The 21,540-nt window shown below is 37.7% G+C and overlaps 2 protein-coding genes across 5 annotated transcripts in view; one reads left to right on the plus strand and one right to left on the minus strand.

Moving 5' to 3' along the window:
- mtor (mechanistic target of rapamycin kinase) overlaps positions 1 to 21,540 on the plus strand; it is a 341,456-nt gene that overhangs the window by 171,480 nt on the left and 148,436 nt on the right. The window lies entirely within an intron of this gene.
- On the minus strand, positions 641 to 19,976 carry angptl7 (angiopoietin-like 7). 2 transcript variants are annotated; one of them, XM_072245244.1, is made up of 6 exons: positions 19,752 to 19,976; positions 10,375 to 10,685; positions 5,016 to 5,116; positions 2,772 to 2,966; positions 2,360 to 2,558; positions 641 to 2,104 (listed from the first exon to the last, which is right to left on the minus strand). In XM_072245244.1, exons 1-6 carry the CDS (start codon positions 19,754 to 19,756, stop codon positions 1,935 to 1,937), a joined length of 981 nt encoding a protein of 326 aa, XP_072101345.1. In that variant the 5' UTR covers positions 19,757 to 19,976; the 3' UTR covers positions 641 to 1,934. The 2 variants fall into 2 exon arrangements, with proteins under 2 accessions (XP_072101345.1, XP_072101344.1); XM_072245243.1 differs by lacking the exon at positions 19,752 to 19,976 and having other exon boundaries at positions 642 to 2,104; positions 10,375 to 10,998.

Genomic DNA, 21,540 nt, shown 5'->3' on the forward strand with positions numbered 1-21,540 from the left:
GCCACAGCCTAAGTTGGGTGAGTCCATTCAATGCTCAGAATACGCATTTTATGCTCCTCAACAGCCTACCATCCTCTCCTCTGTGCAATACAGCGCTCACCAATTATCAGCAGCCTCCCCATCTCGTGTTAAAGACTGGGAATGGATTCAAGCAAATAAACAAGATCGGACTGCACTGCCATACTGGGCTGAGAGACATCTAACGAGATGGCTAACTGGGCTGCTTGGTTACTTTCCACCATTTACGAGCGCTAGCATTGCATGTTGTGAAGTTCAAAAAAACTTTTTTTTTAAATCATGATCTCTATAGAACCCTAGGGTTAGAAACCCTGCTGTAGACAGTGGTCCAGGCTTATGTACAGTTGCCAGATGTTTGTGAAGAGGGCATTGGCAGATGAATGGGGGAAAGGGGTTTGAAGTATCTTTGCCTTGTTGGTGTCTAGGCTGATACAAGTTGGTTCACTTGGTTTTATTCACTTCAGAGCAGCTCAGATTCAAACACGTTGCTGTTGTTCGGACAGCTCAATCAGTTCCATTTATAGAAATATAAACAATAAGTATTAAGGTTTATTTGAATAGTGAAATAGACATGAGGTCGTTAATTTGTAGATTCTTTCACTTTTTTGACTACATAAGCTGTAGAAAGGAAGGTTAGAAGTTACAAAAACTGTGCAAAAACGGGTTATAAAAATTAATTTGAAGTGAATTCTTGCCCCACCCTCTTTCCTATAAATTTTGATTCCAATGCCCTCTCCCCTGACCCAGCCACAGTTTCATCTGGTTGTAGATCTGTTCCCCAAGAAACCAAGAATGTGGTGGTGAGCTTTGTCTCTGTGTTGACATCAAACTGGAGAGCATATGTAAGTTGGCCAGGTAGGAAGGAAGTGGATCTCAAAGCATGTGATGATTTTTATCATCAGAATTCTGTAGACTTAATTATATGCCAGTAAGTTTTGTGTTTTTTTTTAATTGTGTACCTAATTACACACGTTTGTATATTCTTGTACAGATGTTGACAATTTGAGAAATAGAGGAATTAGGGTTATCTAGTAAAGTTATTTAAGTGTTTATGCACACACAGCTATATTTGTCTCATCTCAAGAAATAACTACAGTATATCATGTTGAAAATAAACTACTAATAAAATAACAACTGGTTTTACCATCCAGCATTATTTTTTAAGGAAATTAAAACTAGTTTTAAAAACTGCATTTTATTGTTACATATGGCTTCTTCGTGAACATACTAAATAGACACTTCTTTAATTGGAACTCTCAGAATATTAGTTTTCTGATGCGTTTGATTTAACAAATAGAAGAAATGGAGTAGCATTTGGTCAGTTCAATCCCCATCAAAAACAACAATAACAACTTGCACTTACAGAGCATCTTTAAAAGAGTAAATATCTTGCCTAGTCCAAACTTGATGAACTAATTGATACAAAAGACTAAAATGCTTCTATAAAATAACTTCTCATAAAACACGACTGAAACAGTTGCCAGTTGATGTGTGCATGTGAGTTTGGGTTGCAGGAGAGGCAGAACAAAGTATTTCATGTTGTTGATATAAATTATGGGGGGAAACAAGACTAAGATTCCGAATCTTTTTTTTTTAGAAAAAACTTTGGAGCAGCATTGCTATTTTCCTGATTGTGAAATAAATTTTTGAGTTTTTCATGTCCTTTTATTCTACTGAAAACTACTATTAGTGTAGTCATATTTGAAAATGTATACACTTAATTTCCAAAATATGTTGTGGGTTCTACTACTTTTCTTCTTCATATTAAAACTCTTTGGATTTGTGACTGTTTATGAGTAATTATCAGAGGGACAAAGAATTGTTTGGAAAGATAGCCAAAATTTTGCATAGAAAAATCCTTCAATAAACAGTAAGTGTTAACTTTCTCATTACTGAAGTCACACACGTTGTTGCCTTTAAGGTTTGAAATTTTGTGGACGTATCTTCATTTCAACGTACTTCAGTGAGTAACTTGAACCATGCCAGCCGTACCATGTAATGCCATCAGAGTGGTAGGTGTGCTGCCCTTGACGATAGTAGACTCCATTCAGATTAGAATCTGTGCAACAGTTGTACCAGTAGCCACCTGCAGTTAAAAGAATTCCAAACTATTAAGTATAGTGTGAAAGTTCTGAATTCTTAATGTATTTCAATTACATTTAAAATTGATGTGAGAATAAGGTTTCATTCTTTTTCTCATTTCACATACTGCCTGCATATTTTGTACACTTTGTTTTACCTCGTGTAATTAAATAGATATCAATACAGCACGTGAAATTGGCACAAATTAGTCCAGTGCAAGATAACATCTTGTTTCTTCTGTCTACTGAATGGCACATACCTTTACGGAATTGTACACAGTTGTCCACACATTTGTCATTGTCCTTGTCCTTTGTACTGAAAGCTGTGTTGTTGTGGTACCTGAGGGAGTCCCGGCCAGCTGTCCCATTATACTTTCCAATTATTAATTTATAGCTGTTTACTTCATTGCTTATTGAAAAGTAGCTGTATTCTGCATAGTGAGTCTGTCCTTCCCAATCCTGCAATTATATGAATTATTTGTAGCTATATGGGCCGATACCAGCACACTATAGAACATTATTGATTATATATGCATGCATTTACAGTAGGTATTCAATACTTTTAACGAACACATTTAAATTATAAATTCTTGTTAACAAGTTGAATGTTTCATGTGCAATATTTGGTCATAATCTGGAGAAAATATATAACGGAGTATTCTAAAGAGTTACCTCCATGTCAATCCTGAGGACGCTTGGCTGTCTGGTTAATCGAAAAATATGTTCATTTCCCAACCAGAAGTCCCCACGGATGTTCCCAAATCCTTTTTTGTATTGCTTCCAGTCACGATTAAAAGAGCTTAGACCAGACTTGCGACGTTGTATAACAGTCCAGCCACCACCATCTGTGTCCATGTCGCAGTACACCTATAACAGGATTTGAGTGGAAATAGGCAGCATACATCAATGAATGTGAAAATGAAGTTTTCACTAATTTAAGAAACTCAGCGTATTCAGCAGATTATTCAAAGCTTGGGCTGGCCCACTAACATGATTTTGACACCACATGGAGAATTTTGATTTGGTTGTGTGTTGGGTACCATTATATTGAATGCATTATGTATGTGTATTAGAAATACAGTTTCGTTTTAATAACTTTCAGGATCTATATCACAATCTTTAAATTCTGTCAGAACATATTTTCATCTTTGTATTTTTTAATCTGGAAATTCAAGAAGTCAAGCAAAAACAAAAGATACAGATTAAAAGATCATGGTGGCAGGTTAGGGTCAAGTCAGGATAATTATACTTTGGTCTGTGATACTAAGCGCAGCTCCAGTGCCATATTTAAATTTGCAGAAGACACCGTCATTGGTCAAATCAAATAGCATACAGAAGGGAGACTGAAAATCTGGCTGAGTGGTGCCACAGCAACAACTTCTCACTCAATGTCAGCAAGACCAAGGAGCTGATTATTGACTTGCGGAGGAAATTGTAGGTCCTTGAGCTGGTCGGGGGTGGAGAGGGTCAACAATTTTAAATTCCTTGATGTTATCATTTCAGAGAATCTGTCTTGGGCCTAGCACGTAAGTGTCATTATGAAGAAAGCACAGCAGCTCCTCTCCTTCCTTAGAGGTTTGCGAAGATTCAGCATGACATCTTAAACTTTGACCAACTTCTACAGGTGTGTGGTGGAGCACACTGATTGGTATGGAAACACCTTGAATGGAAAATCATACAAATGTGGTGGATATGGCCCAGTCCATCACAGGTAAAGCCCTCCCCACCATTGAGCGCATCTACCTGGAGCACTGTCACAGGAAAGCAGGATCAAGGATCCCCACCATCCAACCAGGCTGTGCTCTCTTCTCACTGGTACCACCAGGAGGTTCGAGAGCCACACCACATTTATTTATTATTATTATTTATTTTCCTTTTGTATTTGCACATTTGTCTTTTGCATATTGGTTGTTTGTCCTGTTGGATGCAGACTTTCATTGATACTATTATGGTTCTTGGATTTACTGTGTATTCCCACAAGTAAATGGATCTCCGGGTTGTATATGGTGACGTATGTACTTTGATAATAAATTTACCTTGAACTTTGACTTTAATGTTAAGACAAGGTAATGTTTCATTTGTAAACCCCACCTAAAACATTAACTTATCCATTCTCTGAGGCTTATTAGTTACCTACAACATGTTGGTGCTTGTTTTTGCTGACAATAAGTTTGTTTCATAGTTTCCTACAAATATCAATCAATTCAAAAAGTTTAAGACACACAAGATCTGGAGGAACCTATCATTGGTCTCTACCTAAAATGTGGACTCTATTCCCCTTCATAGATGCTGCCTGACCTGTTGAGGTCCTCCAGCATTTCATGTGTGTTGCTCTGGATATCCCGAATCTGCAGAATCTCTTGTGTTCTAAAGTAGCCATGGTAATTTTTAACTACTGTGCTTTTTGACAAGTGGGAGTTCTTCAGCTATTCATACTAGTGTCTCAGATAGTGGTTGAGAAGAGTATATATAAAATAAATATATATATTTCCTGCCTGCTGTGGATGTCATTTAAGGCAAATTTGATCACTCTTATATTTTGTAAAAAGCACCAGAGCGTACAAAAAAAATCATTACTGAAAAGCAGGCAGCTTTTTCCAGCACTGCTTCTTTCCTGCTGCACTGGTAATTGAATTTTAACCTCACGTCCCGGGCTAAAATGGTTAAAAGGTAAAATTCATAAAATCTCTGGCAAAACTTGCTTTGTTTAAAAACAATATTGTAAAATGAGGTAATGTGATAATGTTTTACTATTCATTGACAATTTGCAGGAGTTTTAAGAAGAAAACTGATAAAATAATAAATGTTCTGGCCATTGGAGACAATATGACTACAGCTCGATTGAGAAAACTATGGTAATAAATATGTCCAAAAGACAACATAAAAGTAAAAGAAATTTATTTTGAAAAGCATCACCTCTAGTTCAGGAGTTCCCAGGAACTCATCTGCAGGCAGTTTATACACACCAGATATACGATACTTTTTTTGGTATAATGTATTGCAGTCATACGAAGCATCTGTGAACAGAAGATTAAGGATTGCATTAGTGCTTCAGAACTCAAGTTTTAAATTTAAACAATTTGAACTTGCAGTTACATTTGATTGAACAGAGTGGCAAATTTTGGTAATGTTGCTAATTTTGTTCCTGTACATTTGGTCTTTTTCTATGTTACAGTATTGAAAGAAATTATTTATTTATGATGCCCACTCAAGCTAGAAGTCTTGTTATGTTCTGTTCTCTAATGCTGTCGAAGAAGCCAGACAAAATAAAGCTGTAGGAAAACAATTTGAGAGATACGCTGACTTTTAAATCTCCAATTTATTTATTAGCTGTGGGAATCAATATACATTAGAAAATGTAGTATATACATTCATTGGCCACTTTATTAGGTACCCAATGAAGTGGCTACTTGATTATGTTCTCAGTCTTCTGCACACCATTGTTGCAATGCATGGCTATTTGAATTACTGCTGCCTGCTTGACAACTTGAACCAATCAGGCCATTTTCCTCTGACCTCTTTCATTAACAAGGCATTTTTGCCCACACCACAAAACTGCTGCTCGCTGGATTTTTTTTTGGCATTTTTTTACACCATTTTCTGTAAACTCTAGAGAATGTTATGCATGAAAATCCCAGGAAACCAGCAATTTCTGAGATACTCAAACCATTCCGTGTGGGACCAACATGGTCAAAGTCACTTAGATCACATTTCTTCCCCATTGTCATGTTTGGTCTGAACAACATCTGACCCTCTTGACCACGTCTTCATGCTTTCATGCATAGAGTTGCTGCCACATGATTGGCTGATTAGGTATTTGCATTAACGAGCAGGTGAACCTAATAAAGTGGCCACTGAGTGTATATGTCAGCCACTTTGTAATTTTTATATTTAGCCAGCAGACATTTATTAAAATTCTTCCCTTTAATTTGTTTCTTAATCAAGGAATCATTCACTGAAACAAAGGATTGGGAACACCTTGGCAGATTGTCTTTTAAACACAGGTCTAAGAAAACCATTACATTTAACAGCACTTCTTGACTGGGTTAATAGGAAAAATTCTCTGCAATAAATGAAGTTGGGAAGGGAGGGGAGGGAGTAACCACTTAAACCTGTGCACTTCCATTTGCTAACAGTAGTCATTGGGTGAATAACTTACAAGTTACATTTTGCTTTTTATTTACTGCATCCTTACAAGGAGATTGAGAAGCTTATGATTTTTTATCATCCATGAAACTGGCTTTCCCTGGGAAGTTCAAGCTTTACTACAATTACTGCTGTATGAATATTTACATAATGTAGCATTCTTTAGGGATCCAGCCTCTTTTGGGGGAGCTATGTACATTTTTGTGTTGTATTTCCATCTAAAATTTATTTCCTGTAAGTTCATTTATTATCGTGAAATTAGAGCCTTTGGCATCCACCAAATTAGGGTTGCCCATTCTTCCTGTTTTGTTCTTTGTTTAATTCACCTTTCTGTCCATACTCATCAAAATCTACTTTCAACAGAATGTAAGAGAATGCTGCAATTGGCCATTTTATATTGTGCTCAGGGTGTCAAATTAATTAGTGAAGCAGCCCTGGCTAGTATCAGATATCTGCTGCAGTCTTTGTGCAAAAAGTGTCAAGGTTAGTGTTGTCCCAACTGATATTACTTGTGTACACTTTTAATGATGCCAGTTTCATGTCTGTTTGTAAATGGCATTAACTGAATCGGGAGCAATAAGGATATATTGCATACTTTAAATGTAATGTTAAGAAAACAGTGTAGTGTTATCTCTTGGCCATAGCATGTGGTGAGTATTTTTTAAATGGACATCTAAATTTTAGATCCTGGTGTAATCAAAGAATCTGACCTTGCATTAGAATTGTTTTGATGTCAAATTATCAACCTGAAATTTCAACTTTGGTTCTCTCTTTATTGCCTGTACTGTTAAGATTACTAAGTACTAACATCAGTTTTCCAGTGCCTGTAGTTCTCTGCTTCCTGATTCCTAATTTTCATTTTGGGTGTAGTTTGGATGGAGCCTAGGGACCTGTCTACTAGATGTGATAATTGGGTGGCAAATGAATTGTGCTCTTTGTGGGAGCTTGTGTGTACATTAACGGCATTCTTCTGTCTGCCCTGTGACTATAACGTGTACTGTGTACACTTTTGAAGCATGTAGAAGTATAGTATTTATGTGAAGTTTAATGTATACCTTTTCGTGCAGTTTTTCCTTTGGTTGTAGCAGGATGTCTGAAGAACTTGATCATTTGAATCCTGCAGTTGGGTTTTTATAGAGGCAGGGTTCAGTACAGCAGTGGTATTTACTGAAAGTTAATTTTGTCTCAATGTAAACAATGTGCTAATGTCTTTTCAATGTACAGCAGTTGGGTTTTTATAGGGGCAGGCTTCAGCAGAGCATTGCTAGTTGGCAACAGCTAATTTTATCTCAATGAGAACAAAGCAAGAGCTGTGAACAACTGTCATAGTTAATGTTCTTCTGGCCCATTAAAACATTTTTCTGTAGTCAAATTTATTGTATATTTTGTGAATCTGGTAAATTGAATTCCAAATTCACATTGGTGTAGTATACCAAGGTCTAATTATGATGTATTACTTCTGGAAATTTCTGAACAACCGGGGCAAATACTGAAAGATCAGTCTTATTGTCTGTACTGTACCGTACTGTGCCAAAGTTTTTGGCACACATATGTAACTAGGGTGTCAAAGACTTTTGCACAGTGCTGTATGTTATGTCTTTCCAGTTACCTCATAATACTATGGAGCTAATACAAAGCCAAGCACTCTTACTTCTGTTTCCTGACCACCTTCCTATTTTAATCAATATACAGTACTGTGCAAAAGTGTTAGGCACTCCAGATATATACATCTAAGGTTTTTGCACAGTACTGTTTGTTTTGCCTAAGTGATGGCAGGTCAATGCTGGATTAGACATACAGTTCTGTAGCGCAATGTTGTTCAAATGTCTTCATCACTAAAAAAATTGGCCAAGTAATTTTAATAATAAAATCAAACAAGCTGGGATTGGGGAAATAACTGGAAGAGATGATTCAATTTTATCAACTGGTCGCTTTTGACATGCAATTATTCATGTATGGAAACACAACAGATGATTTGTGTAAAGTAACGAGCAAAAAACAGTAGTCAGATTCATATTGGATGAGGGGAACTGTTGGCTAAGATGTTGATCAAACACTGCTTTGGAGTAACTATCACAAGTGCAGCATCAACTTCATGTGGATGATGTTCTTGGCAATGCAGCAGTTGCTAGCATGGAATTGTCTTGTCAATGCAGTGTGGTAACTGGATTATGATTTTTTTGGCTAAGTGGAATACTAACACTGATCCAAGCCAATACTTTTACACTACTGACATTGAGTTGGTGCAGATAAATGAATGAGTCTTCATCCATGGTAAACAACCCAGCTCTTACATTATCCCTCCTCTGTGTATTTAAGAAAATTAGGATCTAAACGTGTATTGTTAGGTTAAGGATATTTCTTTCAAGGAACTAAATATGCAGGGATTATTCACTGCAGAATGCACCATGTTAGTAGAAGCAGAATTCTGCTGTTTATTGTAAAAGGGAGAAGATAATGAATTGGATTTCTTTTCCAAAACACACAAACCATAAAAATATGAAATTTCCTCTTAGATATCCAGGTTCCTCCTGATGCATGTTCACATGGGAAAAAATGCAAAGTAGGAGCCTTTCATACATTATTTAAGTCCTCAGTCACAATCTGAAAATAATCTGCTTTGACAGCTAGTGAGAATATATGACCCCAGAAATTTCTTGAATAATTAGATCAGCTGTCTGAAAGAATTCCATCTAACACTGGTCTAGAACTCTTGTCTTCAGTAGAACCAAGTTTCAGAAGTGAAGTAAAATATTCAGATGGTACTTTAATGTGCATTTCACGTGTTCAACAGTGGGCAGCTTTCTGTCCCCAAAGGCATAGATTGTACCATTCCTGAACTCTGACTGAAAGGTACTAATGTGAAATACGTCTAATGGTGTTAAGCCAGTAATCCCTCATCACTAGCCTACCCAACGCAATTCTTAGTTCTATTAAACCTGTAATGCTTGTGCTTCAAGGCTGGAACACAAGCACTTCTATTACTGCATAGTTTCAAAATTCTCAGAAATTTGCTGCTTGACAATATCTCATCAAATGTTTTTGAACTTATTTTTCTCTTTCAAAGTTTTTCCAGTGAGCGAAAGGAAGAACAATACTCATACCCTCATATCCCTGGTACAATCCTAGTTCATATTCATGATAATATTGTTAAGCACACAGGGTCAAGGCCTGCAGTCTAAATTTAGATTTAGATTTCATCCATGATAGAAATTTGTTTTGGAGTTTATTATGAATCTTGCTACAGCAAGGCATTGTTAAGCCTTATAAAAGGTAAATAAATATATAATTATATATTCTTGTATCCTTTTAATTGAAGTTGCTTAAAACAATTAATCAGAATAATATAAGTGACTTCAGCATTTAAATCAATGGCAAAAAATTGATTGTTTTGGATGTGTGTTTCTTGGTTATATTAGTGCATTTGGTCTGGTGCTCAAAGGCACATTGAGCTCTAACCATGATCTAACAATTCCACAGTTACCTTGAGCTATTTCACCTCTGTACAGTTAAAGTTAAGTATATTGCCCATAATCAATTCCCTTGAAGAAGCTTAATGTTACTTTGCCCACCCATGAAAGTTGATCTCTTAACAATACATAAATTAACCCACAGTACAGATTCTCCTTTCCATTTAGAAGTTAAATTGAATCCAATAATTTCAAGGAATACATTAATGTAACGCTATTAACTTAGAGGTTTTGTTAAATGTATCTGGGTGAGGACTTCAATGTTTTGGAGAAGGGTGATTGTAGTTTTCATTTCAATGAAAATTCCTGATTGTTTTTTTTTATGTTGACAGTGTTGCACATTTTTGAATTACTTATGATTTTGAACAGGGTTTAGGTGAAGAAAATTGAAAATTCCCAGTCAATCTTATACAATTGGACTTGGCTAATTGGACATGTGGTTTTCATTTCTCACATTTTCTTAATGATCTGTTTAAGTGTCTTGGAACATTTTACTATAGGTTAATGTCTATATATAAATCTAAGTTGTTCACATTTGACCAATAAGACTGGTTACCAATTGTTCCACCATTTAAAGCATCATGATTGGCATTCTGTAAATCTAGTGAAGCAATCCATGTGTTTTAGTAACATTTCCTTTCCAGATGTTCCCCCCTTACCTGCTGATGTCTGTGTAACTGTTTGAGCTGCCTGAAGCTGAATAATGTCGATCCGGTTGTTCACTTCGGAGTATTTCCCTTCAGCTTCTGTAATGCGGGATTCAATCTGACGACAGCTATTCTCTACTTCCATCATCTGCATGACGACATTTATCCAGTCCGTCTCCTGTTTCCTACTTAGCTCAGCCAGAAGGCCTGTCAGATTCGCCACCTGAATCTTCACTCCTTTCAGCTCATCGCAGCAGGTGACGAGCTTGGAAAGGTTCGCCCCTCCTGCAGCCCCCCTTCTCCGGGGTGCTTTCTGAACCCGGCTGGAACATGGGGGAAAGTTGGAGAGCAGAAAAATTAATGAGAAGAACCAAAGGAACATTTTGTCTGACACTTTTTGAAATTAAACTACTGTTTATCTTTGGGGAGCAAAACACTTGCCACTGTTTGATGACTTTTGCCAAAACTTTACAGCATAGTATCAAATGCACCAGTGCTCTGTTCAGCTGCTTGATCAGAGTGCTTTAAAGGGCAGGCTTGCAGGGCTTCTAAAAATGTTGGTCTTGTCCACGCTTCATTCAGTGAGCATTAAATTTGCCTGAATTAACAGAGTTCTCCTGCAGTGTCCTCTTCAGAAAATGTAACCAGTCTTGAGACAATCTGGAGGCTGCATCTTAAATATCTAATATATGTGCTCCTCCCACTCAATGTGAGCATGACAGGCTCCGCCTCATCCATCAGTTAACTTAAAGTGCTGACAGGAATGTGAGCTGGAGGAACTGTCTTTTGTTTGAGTTTTGGCAAGGGAAGGCCTCCCAGTACTGTTGATTTTTCTGATATCAGATTACTAGGGCTGGGACAGGGAGGTAAAAACCCCCCAAACTATGCATAGTTTTACTTAATTGCTATTAATGTGTGGTGAGTTAAGATATTAATCACAATATTTGGGACAGTTCCAAAACTGTATGCAGTAGCATAATAATTACAGATTTAGTTGGGCTTCAGTGACATTTTAAATATAAAAGCTAATGTACAGAAACATTTCTTCTAAACTTCGTACCAAAGTACAACCAAATAGTGTTTTCAGGATGTGGGTATTGCTGGAGAGGCTAACATTTAATGGCCAGACTTCAGAAGATAGTACAGCACTTCCAGATACTGAATGGTCTGGGGAGAGAGTAGATGTTTCCATTAGTAGGAGGGTCTTGAAACTGAGAGTACAGCTTCCAAATGAAAGGGGACATCCCTTTAGAATTAGATAAGAAATTTCTTCAGCCAGAGGGTGGTAAATCTGTTTAATTTGTTTCCACAGAGGGCTATGGAAACCATTTTAATGGGTTTATTTAAGACAGAGATTGATTGGTTCTTGATTTGTAGGGGGGTTAAGGGGTTGTTTACTGGCAGGAAAATGGGGCTGACAAATGGAAAAATTAGCTAGCATTATGGTGGAGTGGGCTCAATAGGCTAAATGGCCCAACTCTGCTCCTCTCTCTTATGGAACTATTACAGCTCACCTGGAGAAAGTGCATTCACAGTGCTCTGCAGATTGGAGCCCCAGGGTTTAGACTTGCTTATGAAGAAGGAACAGGAATATGCTTCCAAATCAGGAAAGTGCCTGACTCAGAATGGGAACGTGTAGATTATGGTACACCAATGTGCTTTGTCCTTGGTTTCCTTGGTGGTTAAGATCAAAGATTTGTGAGGTTCTGACTGAGTAACCTAGACAAATGCCTAGAGGGTACACTTGTAGATGATACACTTCAGTACGTCCTGCTTACATTGGTAAGCATAGGCAAGGTGACTGTTTGGTGGAGCACCTATGCTATGTCAGCAATGAACATCCTAATTTCCCAGTTTCAGGCTATTTCAAATCCCCCTCCTGTTCTCAAACTGACCTGACTGCCTTCTGCCTTTTCCAGGGGTGTGTCCAAATGTAATCTAGGAGGACCACACTTTATACTTACAACCCAATGGTGTGAATATTGAATTTCTAGTTTCAGGTAACCCACACTCCCTGTATGCCCTTCTCCCTGCTTTTATTGACCCCCCCCCCCCCATCCATGTCCCCCATCTGGTTTCATCAGTCAATCATCCATCCCTCAACTAGTTCCACATCTACTGCCACCCTGGCACCATCTGGCTTCTTTTTTTTCTATCTCCTTGCCTTCTTCCTCCTATTGCCTTCCAACCAGTGCTTTCCCTCCAACTCCATCACTGCCTTTTGCCCACCTGGCTCCATCTTCTCATTTTCTCTCCCGTCACTTGGTTCTACTTATCGCCTGCCAGCCTTCGACTCACCACTCCCTCACACCTCTTTATACTGGCCACGTCCCCGCTACAATCTCAGTTGGATACATTGATCTTGACCTAAAACATTTACCACCTTACCTTTATTATAATAGTTCTTTACCACCACAGATGCTACCTGACACCTGAGTTGTTCCGCTGATTTGTTTTATTTTGGCTTTGAATGTACTAACTCTATTTGAATTCTTTTCCTGTTTTTTTATGAGAATTAAACCACCGAGGCTCTCAAGGGCTACAGTAACTGCAGATGCTGGAGTCTGTAGCAGAAAGCTGAATCAATTCAGCATGTCAAGCTGCACATGTAAAGGCAAATAGATGGTCTGTATCAGGGATAGCCTGGATAATTTTCCATAATGCTGGTATTGTACCTGTGCTGGACCAGCTTCCCCAGAGGAGAGTACATTTTGTTGATACTACAGCTGCAATATTTTCTACTCACATAATTTATGCACTCAGCTATTCCTGGATTTGCCGTGTAATGAATTGCATTGCCTGAATTCTGGCTCTGGCGTGGGTGAGGTCTTAGGAAGAGCTTCCAGCTGAGCATGGTTGCAAATGCCTTTAGACCTCACGTTGTGCATTGTTGAGAGTGGCAAAGTTCTTAAAATTTCCTCCCATTTCATTTAGTTTAATATAATTGTTCACTACTGGTGGTGTCAGGTCTGCAGAATTCAATCTGATCTATTAGATTACCTAGCTCCATTTATTGCCTGTGTCCAGCATGATTGTATCCCTGTTTTGCAACTTCATACTTCATTCTGAGGTGTGTGTCATGTCCTTTTGCACACTTCATTGAACCAGAGACTGTTCTCTGATTTGATTGTCATGGTGAAGTGCGGGACATATCAGGCGAAGAGATTGCCGATGGTGGTGTACGTTTTTTTTTCTGCTGCTGGTGATGAAGATGATGGTCAAGGATGCCCAGCTTTGAGCTGTCAGAGCTGCTCTGAGATTTATCACTGGTATATGATTTGCTGTAACTGGTTCCTCAAGCCATTTTCTGTACAAGTGGTGCCTTCCCTTTCTTTTCTGTACAATTGTGCAAACGTTTTGAAATACATTGTGCAACCGCTGTAGTTTAAGTGATTTGTCAATGATTGTAGATTTGTGGATAGCTCAGAGTCGAGCAATTTTGTTGTACTTTAAGAGTTGAAGTGGCATTGATGTTGAGAGCAAAATATTAAGTATATTTGGTGCCAATTCATCTTGGCTAAGTTATAGCACTATTATATTCCTTCTCCCTTACCTTATACAAAATGTATTCTTAGCAGAAAGCACTTAAAGCAATGTTGAACGTAGTCCAATTAAAGGTTGTGGGGAACTAAAGTGTTAGAATGTGGTCACAGATTGGATAATCATGTCAGGTTCTAATTCTAGAGGTCACAGAAAAATTGGATGAGTTCAATGAACAGCTGTCAACAGCAACATCAGTGCAATTGTCTTTTGACCACTTTATTCCTTTTTGGGACTGATTAATGCACGCAGTTGAGATTGATTGACGTTCGTTGCACACAAGGCCCCTCCATCTCTTCGCATACTGTGGTCAAATTGAACTGTCACATCAGAAGACGCTCAGTTGCTCCAGATTTTGTAAATATGTTAAACTGTGAGCAGCTAGTTTCAATCCCTCTCAGCTGAAGAGTTGGTAGCATTAAATTGGCCTCCAAAGGACTGGAACTGTGTAGTCAAAGCAGATTCACTGATGGCAAGCAAATGGTGCCAACTGCTCATTGCACTCATCCAGATATCCTATGGGTTATAGAAATGGAACAACAATTCAATCTGTTGCACTATCTGATACTAGCAAGTTGGTCCTTGTGTCTTTGCCTTTCTCTGGCTCTGTTTTGCTGATAATTACACTTCTATGCAGTGAAATAACAAATAATATCTCACTTTTTTCCCCCACTTCATTCATGGGTTTGAGTCCAACCCTTGGTTGCACAATAATTTTGCAGCAGTAGTAAAAATCATACAGTTCCAATGCTATAGAGTAAATAATGCTAAGAATAAAACCAAGTGTCTTGCAAAATGTATGATTATTATACACTGTAATGTAAAAAATGCACTATTTTTCTGTAGCAGCGATGTATTTTGTGGCCAAGGACAGATTAGTGATGGGTGCTGCAACCATTTTGCCAAAAGGAAGAATGCAGTCACATTCATTAAACCAGTTGGTTTTAAATTAGCCTGTATCCCATCTGCATTAAGATAATCATCAGCTATTATGGATTTCATTGCTGCCAAAGCGATACAAGTATCATTCATCAATTCATATTGTCTTTCTACTCCAGTGTGCTGTAATGGAGTCATCCGGTGATACAACACAGAGAAGGGCCCTCCAGCCCCCTGATGTCCATGCTGACCTCATTGTTCAGATACTCTTGCAGCATTTTATGCTTTGTCTTTTTCCAAGCTGATGTGCTGCCATTCAGACTCTTTCTACATTTATCAGCAGAATGGGGAAACAAAACTCTTTAATCTCAGACTAACTGCATCAAGCTAAAATAAATTTACTCCTGGTTTCTATTCTATAAGTGTGCTGCCAGTTTTGTACACTTCTATGTAAAAAAGAATTAGGCTATCAACATTATCACTATTAGAATTGTACCAAGAGATGTGCAATTTTGTAAAACTTTTGAATGAAAGCTTAAAACTTTAGATTTTTTTTTCTTCCTGAATCCTGCATTTATTTGGTAAATACTGCTTCTAATAATAGGTCCGTATGTCCATTCTTGTAGAACATTGTTGGACGTACGAACGCTGCAGCTCTGAAGTGCAACTAATGTAGAATGCTTTTAGCAGAGATTTATATGCTAGGTACTGTATAAGACATTGTGTAGGTCATTTACTTTGTAGCTTTTTTTCAATATTCTGTGTAGCTTCTCCAAAAATATTATCCAGTGTTGGCCTGCATTATAAAAGTAATCTTTGACATATTTTACATTGTTCATGTATTGAATAGTTGCACTACGTAAATGCATCTGCAGAAATCTAGTGCCTGGTATTTAATAGATTACACAGATGTTTGATATTGTCACAAATTTGATGGCTATTTGAGGCTTAACCCAACTAGGGTATTCTGAACAGAAGAGCAGTGTTTGATCTTTGGCAATTAGATTATGTACCTAACTATTTGAAAATGTCTAACTAATATGTGTGAATTGGTAAAGTGTGCTTTTTATGGATATATGCACAGTTTTAAAAGTGGCAAGTCAGAACAGAAGAGAAATTGAGAAGCAGAAAATAATCATCTTAGAGGAGTCATCAGAAATTTGTCTTCCCAGATCACTTACCCAGGAGTTACTTATTTTAATCCCTTGTTTTATTTTGCACCTTCATAGTAGTGAGTCACCTGATCAAACTCTTAATATCCTGTTTCACTACGAAACAGTTAATCTATCCTTTCTTGACCTATCCTGGTCCTTAAACTATTGGTTGCATTTTACCTAGCTGGACAAAATTTCTCATATCCTCTACTGATTTCCCAAGGCTGGCCACTTCGCCAAACCATGCTAGCCTACTTTTATTCTTATTTATCCATTCATGGCTGAGAATGAACAGTAATGGCTTTGATTCTGATACACCATTGCTTCCAGTGTCCCTCCAAGGCCTGCTTCTGACCTTTTATTCCTTTTTTGCATTCTGAGTTTGTGCAATATCATCCCAAATTGCCCCATATGTTGGTATCAACACTTTTTTTGATCTCCCTGTCTCTTTAAAATGCCAGATCATTTTCCCAAAGTCCGGATGTTTCCGCCAATGTAATAGTGGGAAGACCGATGTCACCATCTTTAGCTCCTTTCAAAATCTCTTTCCTAACCTCCACCTCCATCCTTCTCCCTGATAACCATCTGAAACTGAACCAGGTAGTTCCAGCCGTGGTATCATACCTGATCCTCAGTTTTGCATTAGACCATAAAGACCTCCTTTTTACAATTATTTTCCATTTGCCAACCTTTGCAGCTCATCTGCTGCTGAAACCTTCATTCAGGCATTTTATCACTTCTAGATTTGATTACTTTCATATACTTTCAGGTTGTCTTCATATTCTAGAAATCTAAATGTTTCCATAATGTTGCTGTGTTAAGTTTCAACCAAGTCCTGAGCACACTTCATCCCAGTGCTGATGCCATTTAATCAGTGCCTTGATTACTAGATTCTCACTCATGTTTTCAAATGTTTCCATGAACATGCCCAATTCTGTCTCTGTCTTTCTGACATCCATGCATTCTGTCAATCATGTGCTCTTTTAATCCTCTCAGAAATTCTCTGTTTGCTGAGAGCTTTATTCTCTGTAAAATTAACAAATATCTCTCTTACTGTTATAAAATTGCTTCCAGCTTACTAGCTGACATAGTGTTAACCCATAATTTGTAACAAAAAGACTAGAACACATGTGGAGACAATTTATACTTATTCAGCAAGCAGCAGCAAACTGAGCAAACAGCATATAGTTACACAATCCAAGTTGCTTTATAACGAACAGTATGGCCGCCCGATATGTTTGACAGAAATTACTCAGTCAGGGTAATTGCTATCAGGGTAGTAACAGTGATGTCACCTACTGCAGCCAGCCAGTTCCAAATTGAGCTGAGCGCCTGATCTTATTATGTCTTTGTTATAAAGATAGTCTTACCTTCAACCTAGTTACATCATCCATCTCCACTCTGAACCCACAACCAAACAGATGCAAGTTAGGTACCCCTAGTCTCACGCATTCCAAAGTCTTTATCCTATACCTTCTGAAAACATGAGCTTTCCCTAAACATCCTTCTTGATCAAATTATGTGCTCACCTGACTCCCAATAAAAAAAAGCTTATCATCAATAAAAAACAGAAAAATCTGGAAACAGCTCAGCAGGTTATAAATATATGTATTTAATCAATTACAGTCGAGGTTCAGAAAAAAAATGTGAACCTCTGCGGGGAATGCCTTCTGCAAATGTTATTTGGAGTCGTGTGTTCCAATCAATGAGGTGAAATTGGAGGTGCAGGTTGTGGAGGTTGTATAAAAAAAGACACGCAAAATCAGGTTGCTGGCAGAGCCTGCTCTTCTCAAGAAATAACTGTTTATGTACACCATGCCTCGATCAAAACAACTTGCAGAGGACTTTAGAAGAAGAATTATAGAGATGAATGGAGCTGGAAAGGCTACAAAAAAACTCAGTGTTTATCAATCCACAGTAAGGAAAATTGGCCACAAATGGACAAAAATCAGTAAAATCAGTACTGTTGCTACTCTCCCTAGGAGTGGGCATCTTGCAAAGATCACAGCAAGAGCACAACGTGCAATGCTGAAGGAGGTGCAAAAGAACCCAAGTGTAAAAGATCTGCAAAATTCACTAGAATTTGCTGAAATCTCTGTTCATGTGTCCACTATAAGAAAAGAACTGAACAAGCATGGTGTTTTTGGAAGGACACTCCTGCTCTCAAAACAAAATTGCTGCACATTTCAAGTTTGCAAAAGACCACTTGGATGTTCCACAACACAGCTGGGACAATTTTCTGTGGACAGATGAGACAAAAGTTGAATGTTTTGGTAGAAATGCAGATCACTATGTTTTGAGGAAAAAGGCACTGCACACCAACACCAAAACCTTATCACAACTGTGAAGCATGGTGGAAGGAGCATCATGGTTTGGGGGTGCTTTGCTGGCTCAGGGCCTGGACAGCTTGCAATCGTTGAGGGAACAATGAATGTAAAATTGTATCTAGATATTTTACTGGAGAATGTCAGGATAGTAGTGGTCCATCACCTGAAGCTTAAGTTGGATGATACAACAAGACAATGATCCGAAACACAGGAGTAAGTTATTAACAGAGTGATTTAAAAGGAAGAAAGTTCATGATTTAGAATGGCTGTCGGAGTCCAGACCTTAACCCAATTGAGATGCTGTGGCATGACCTGGAGAGGGCTGTTCATGCAAGGTATCCCAGAAATATTGCTGAACTGAAGCAGTTTTGTATGGAGGAATGGTGTAAAATTCCTCCTTGCGTGTTCAATAACTTCTTTTCCCCACAATGATCTTGAGCTTTAAAACTAATTCCACCTTTAAACAAGTTATTCAGAGTTTCTTATCGGAAATTAATTGCAATTATTATTTTTGACAATCTTTCAGATAATTCTTTTAATTTATAAAACTTTCCAAAGTACACTCTGAATTGAACTCATTGGTGTGAATCTCGGAATCCTGTTGTGTGTTTTTGTAACAGCTGCAGCTGTATCTGGTTTAATCTGCTAAGAACATTTTGAATCGTGAGGCCAGTATCGTGTACAGTATATGCGTTTCACTGATGCTTTAATGCCAGGCAGCAAAATATTATGCACTCTCCAATTCAAATTCCTTTGTGGTGAAGTAGTGATTCCTTTGTAGTATCCTATTTTCAATCTTTACTGGTTGAATTGTTGAATCTTTTAGCTTAATTTGGTCTAATTTATTCAGTTATAACAGAAGCTAGTTCTAAACAATTGGGTGCTAAAATTGACACTTTCTTACAGAACAAAGGTGATTCACTTTGCAGTGTATCTCGAAGAACCTGTCTTTCTGACATTGTGATATCTTTTTCTAATTCCATCCTTTAATGTATAGGTTGGAGTGATAATTAAAAAGGTTGTAACTATAATATGCTGAATAATTAAGATTTATACTTGTGCTGTGAGCTACAAGATATTTAAAATTGATTTTATTCCATTCCAGTGTTAAAAAAGGGCAGTGATAATGGCAGAATTTAACTTTCAAATGAGGTTATAAGATTGCAGTATTAAAATAAGTAGAATTTACAGGAGCTACAGAAATAGACGACAGATCAATTGTTTTCCATTTTCTCCAATTATGTAATATTATAGCATATATCCATAATGTTATGTTATAAATAAATTCTCCATAATTATGCTTCTGAATTTAGTCTATCTTTTGAACATACTAAATCCATGCAACCATGAATTGTACCTCATTTATGTCATAGCCTTTACTGTCTTGCTGTTTCTTCCAAATAGTAGTTTGGAACTTAGACCATGTCTCATTCAATAGCAGTGACATATGCTCAATTTAATTTAAAATGTGGTGTTTTAAAGTACTCACCCCATCACTGAACAGTTCCCACAAGCTAAGGACTCACTTTCAAGGACTCTTCATCTCATCTTCACTTGTTGTCTTTTGCAAATTGATGATTTGTCTTGTGGTCTTTCTTTGAATCTATTGTGTTTCTTGTACTTACTGTGAATGCCCACAAGAAAACAGGCCTTTATATAGTGACATGTATGTACTTTGATAATAAATTTATTTTAAGCTTTGAACTTTGTACTCAACTCTTAAAATTAAATTACTCTAATTGTCGTCAATGGAAGCTACCTCATTCCAAGGCTGCCGATAGTGACTTTTATCCACTGAACCTATTTATCATGTGGGATTACTTCAGCCTTTCATCTATATGCAATGAGAAGGGTGGCTTTGGACAGTAGTGAGACATTTCAGGAACTTCAAAGCAGCTTCAGTCTCGAAAGGTGCACTGAGTTCATTGAATTGCTAACTTCTAGAAATGGGGAAGTGTGTGAGACCAGAGTTACAGCTCATTAGGTTTGAACTTCATTGAAGAATGTTCATGCTAAGGTTCGGTGCACACACATTAGGCCATTGGACAGTGTAGTAACCTTGCCAATTACTGCAACAATACCTTAATATTTAGAGTTCTGTCTAAAACTCATACAAGATAGTGAATGATAATCATAAATTAAGTTCAATTGGTATGTGTTCTTCGCAATTCTCTTTTTGTACTTGTTGAACGAGGGTGTTAGGATTACTGCATGTGATAGCCTTTATTTATACATAGCTCATTTTAAATGTCTTGTGAACTGGATTATGACTTTCTGTATCATAGCCAAAATGTATATTGAATTTCAGAATAAGTATTTGCACATATATAATGCTGTTTTAAAGTTCAGAATAAATTTATTATCAAAGTACATATGTCATCATATACTACTCTTGAGATTCATTTTCTTATGGGCATTCACAGTAAATACAAAGCAACACAATAGAATCAATGAAAAGCCACACACACGAGATGCAGAAATAGCCAAATGTGCAAATACAAAAAAAACAAACAAGATAATGACAATTAATAAATAAGCAATAAATATCGAGAACATGAGATGAAGAGTCCTTGAAAGTGAGACCATAGGATAAGTTGTGGGAACAGTTCAGCGATGGGGTAAGTGAAGTTGAGTTCAAGAAGCTGATGGTTGAGGGATAGTAGCAGCTCCTGAACCTGGTTGTGTGGCTCCTGAGACTCCTGTAGCCCTTTCCTGATGGCAGCAGCAAGATATGAGCATGGCCTGGATGATTGGACTCCTTGAAGATGGTTGCTGCTTTCCAGGGAAAGCACTCCTTGTCGATGTGCTCAATGAGGGCTTTACCCTTAATAGACTGGGCTGTACCCACTCCCTTTTGTTAGCTTTTTATCTTTAAGGACATTAGTGTTTCCCTACCAGGCCTGTTTACTTTCTACTGCACATCTGTAGAAGTTTGTCATAGTTTTAGATGACGTGCTGAATCTTTGCAAACTTCTAAGAAAGTAGAGGTGCTTAAGTGCTTTCTTTGTAATCTCTCTTGCATGTTGGATCCAGGACAGGTCCTCCAAAATGATAATGCTGTGAAATTTAAAGTTGCTGACCTTCTCTACCTCTCATCCCCTGAAGAGGACTTGCTCTTGGACCTCTGATTATCTCCTCCTGTAACCAATAATCAGCTCTTTGGTTTTGCTAACATTCAGTGAGAGATTGTTGTTGTGGCACCATATAGCCAGATTTTCAATTTCCCTCATGTATACTGATTTGTAACCACTTTTGATGCGGTTGGATGATGGAATTGA

This window comes from Mobula birostris, chromosome 27 (assembly GCF_030028105.1).
Source record: "Mobula birostris isolate sMobBir1 chromosome 27, sMobBir1.hap1, whole genome shotgun sequence".
NCBI lineage: Eukaryota > Metazoa > Chordata > Chondrichthyes > Myliobatiformes > Myliobatidae > Mobula > Mobula birostris.

Coding starts and splice junctions, on each gene's coding strand:
- angptl7 (XM_072245243.1), bottom strand. CDS start 10,744: ATGTTCCTTTGGTTCTTCTCATTAATTTTTCTGCTCTCCAACTTTCCC. Junction 2,559..2,771: donor TCCTCAGGATTGACATGGAG/GTAACTCTTTAG, acceptor ATATAATTGCAG/GATTGGGAAGGACAGACTCA. Junction 2,105..2,359: donor CTGTGTACAATTCCGTAAAG/GTATGTGCCATT, acceptor TTTTAACTGCAG/GTGGCTACTGGTACAACTGT.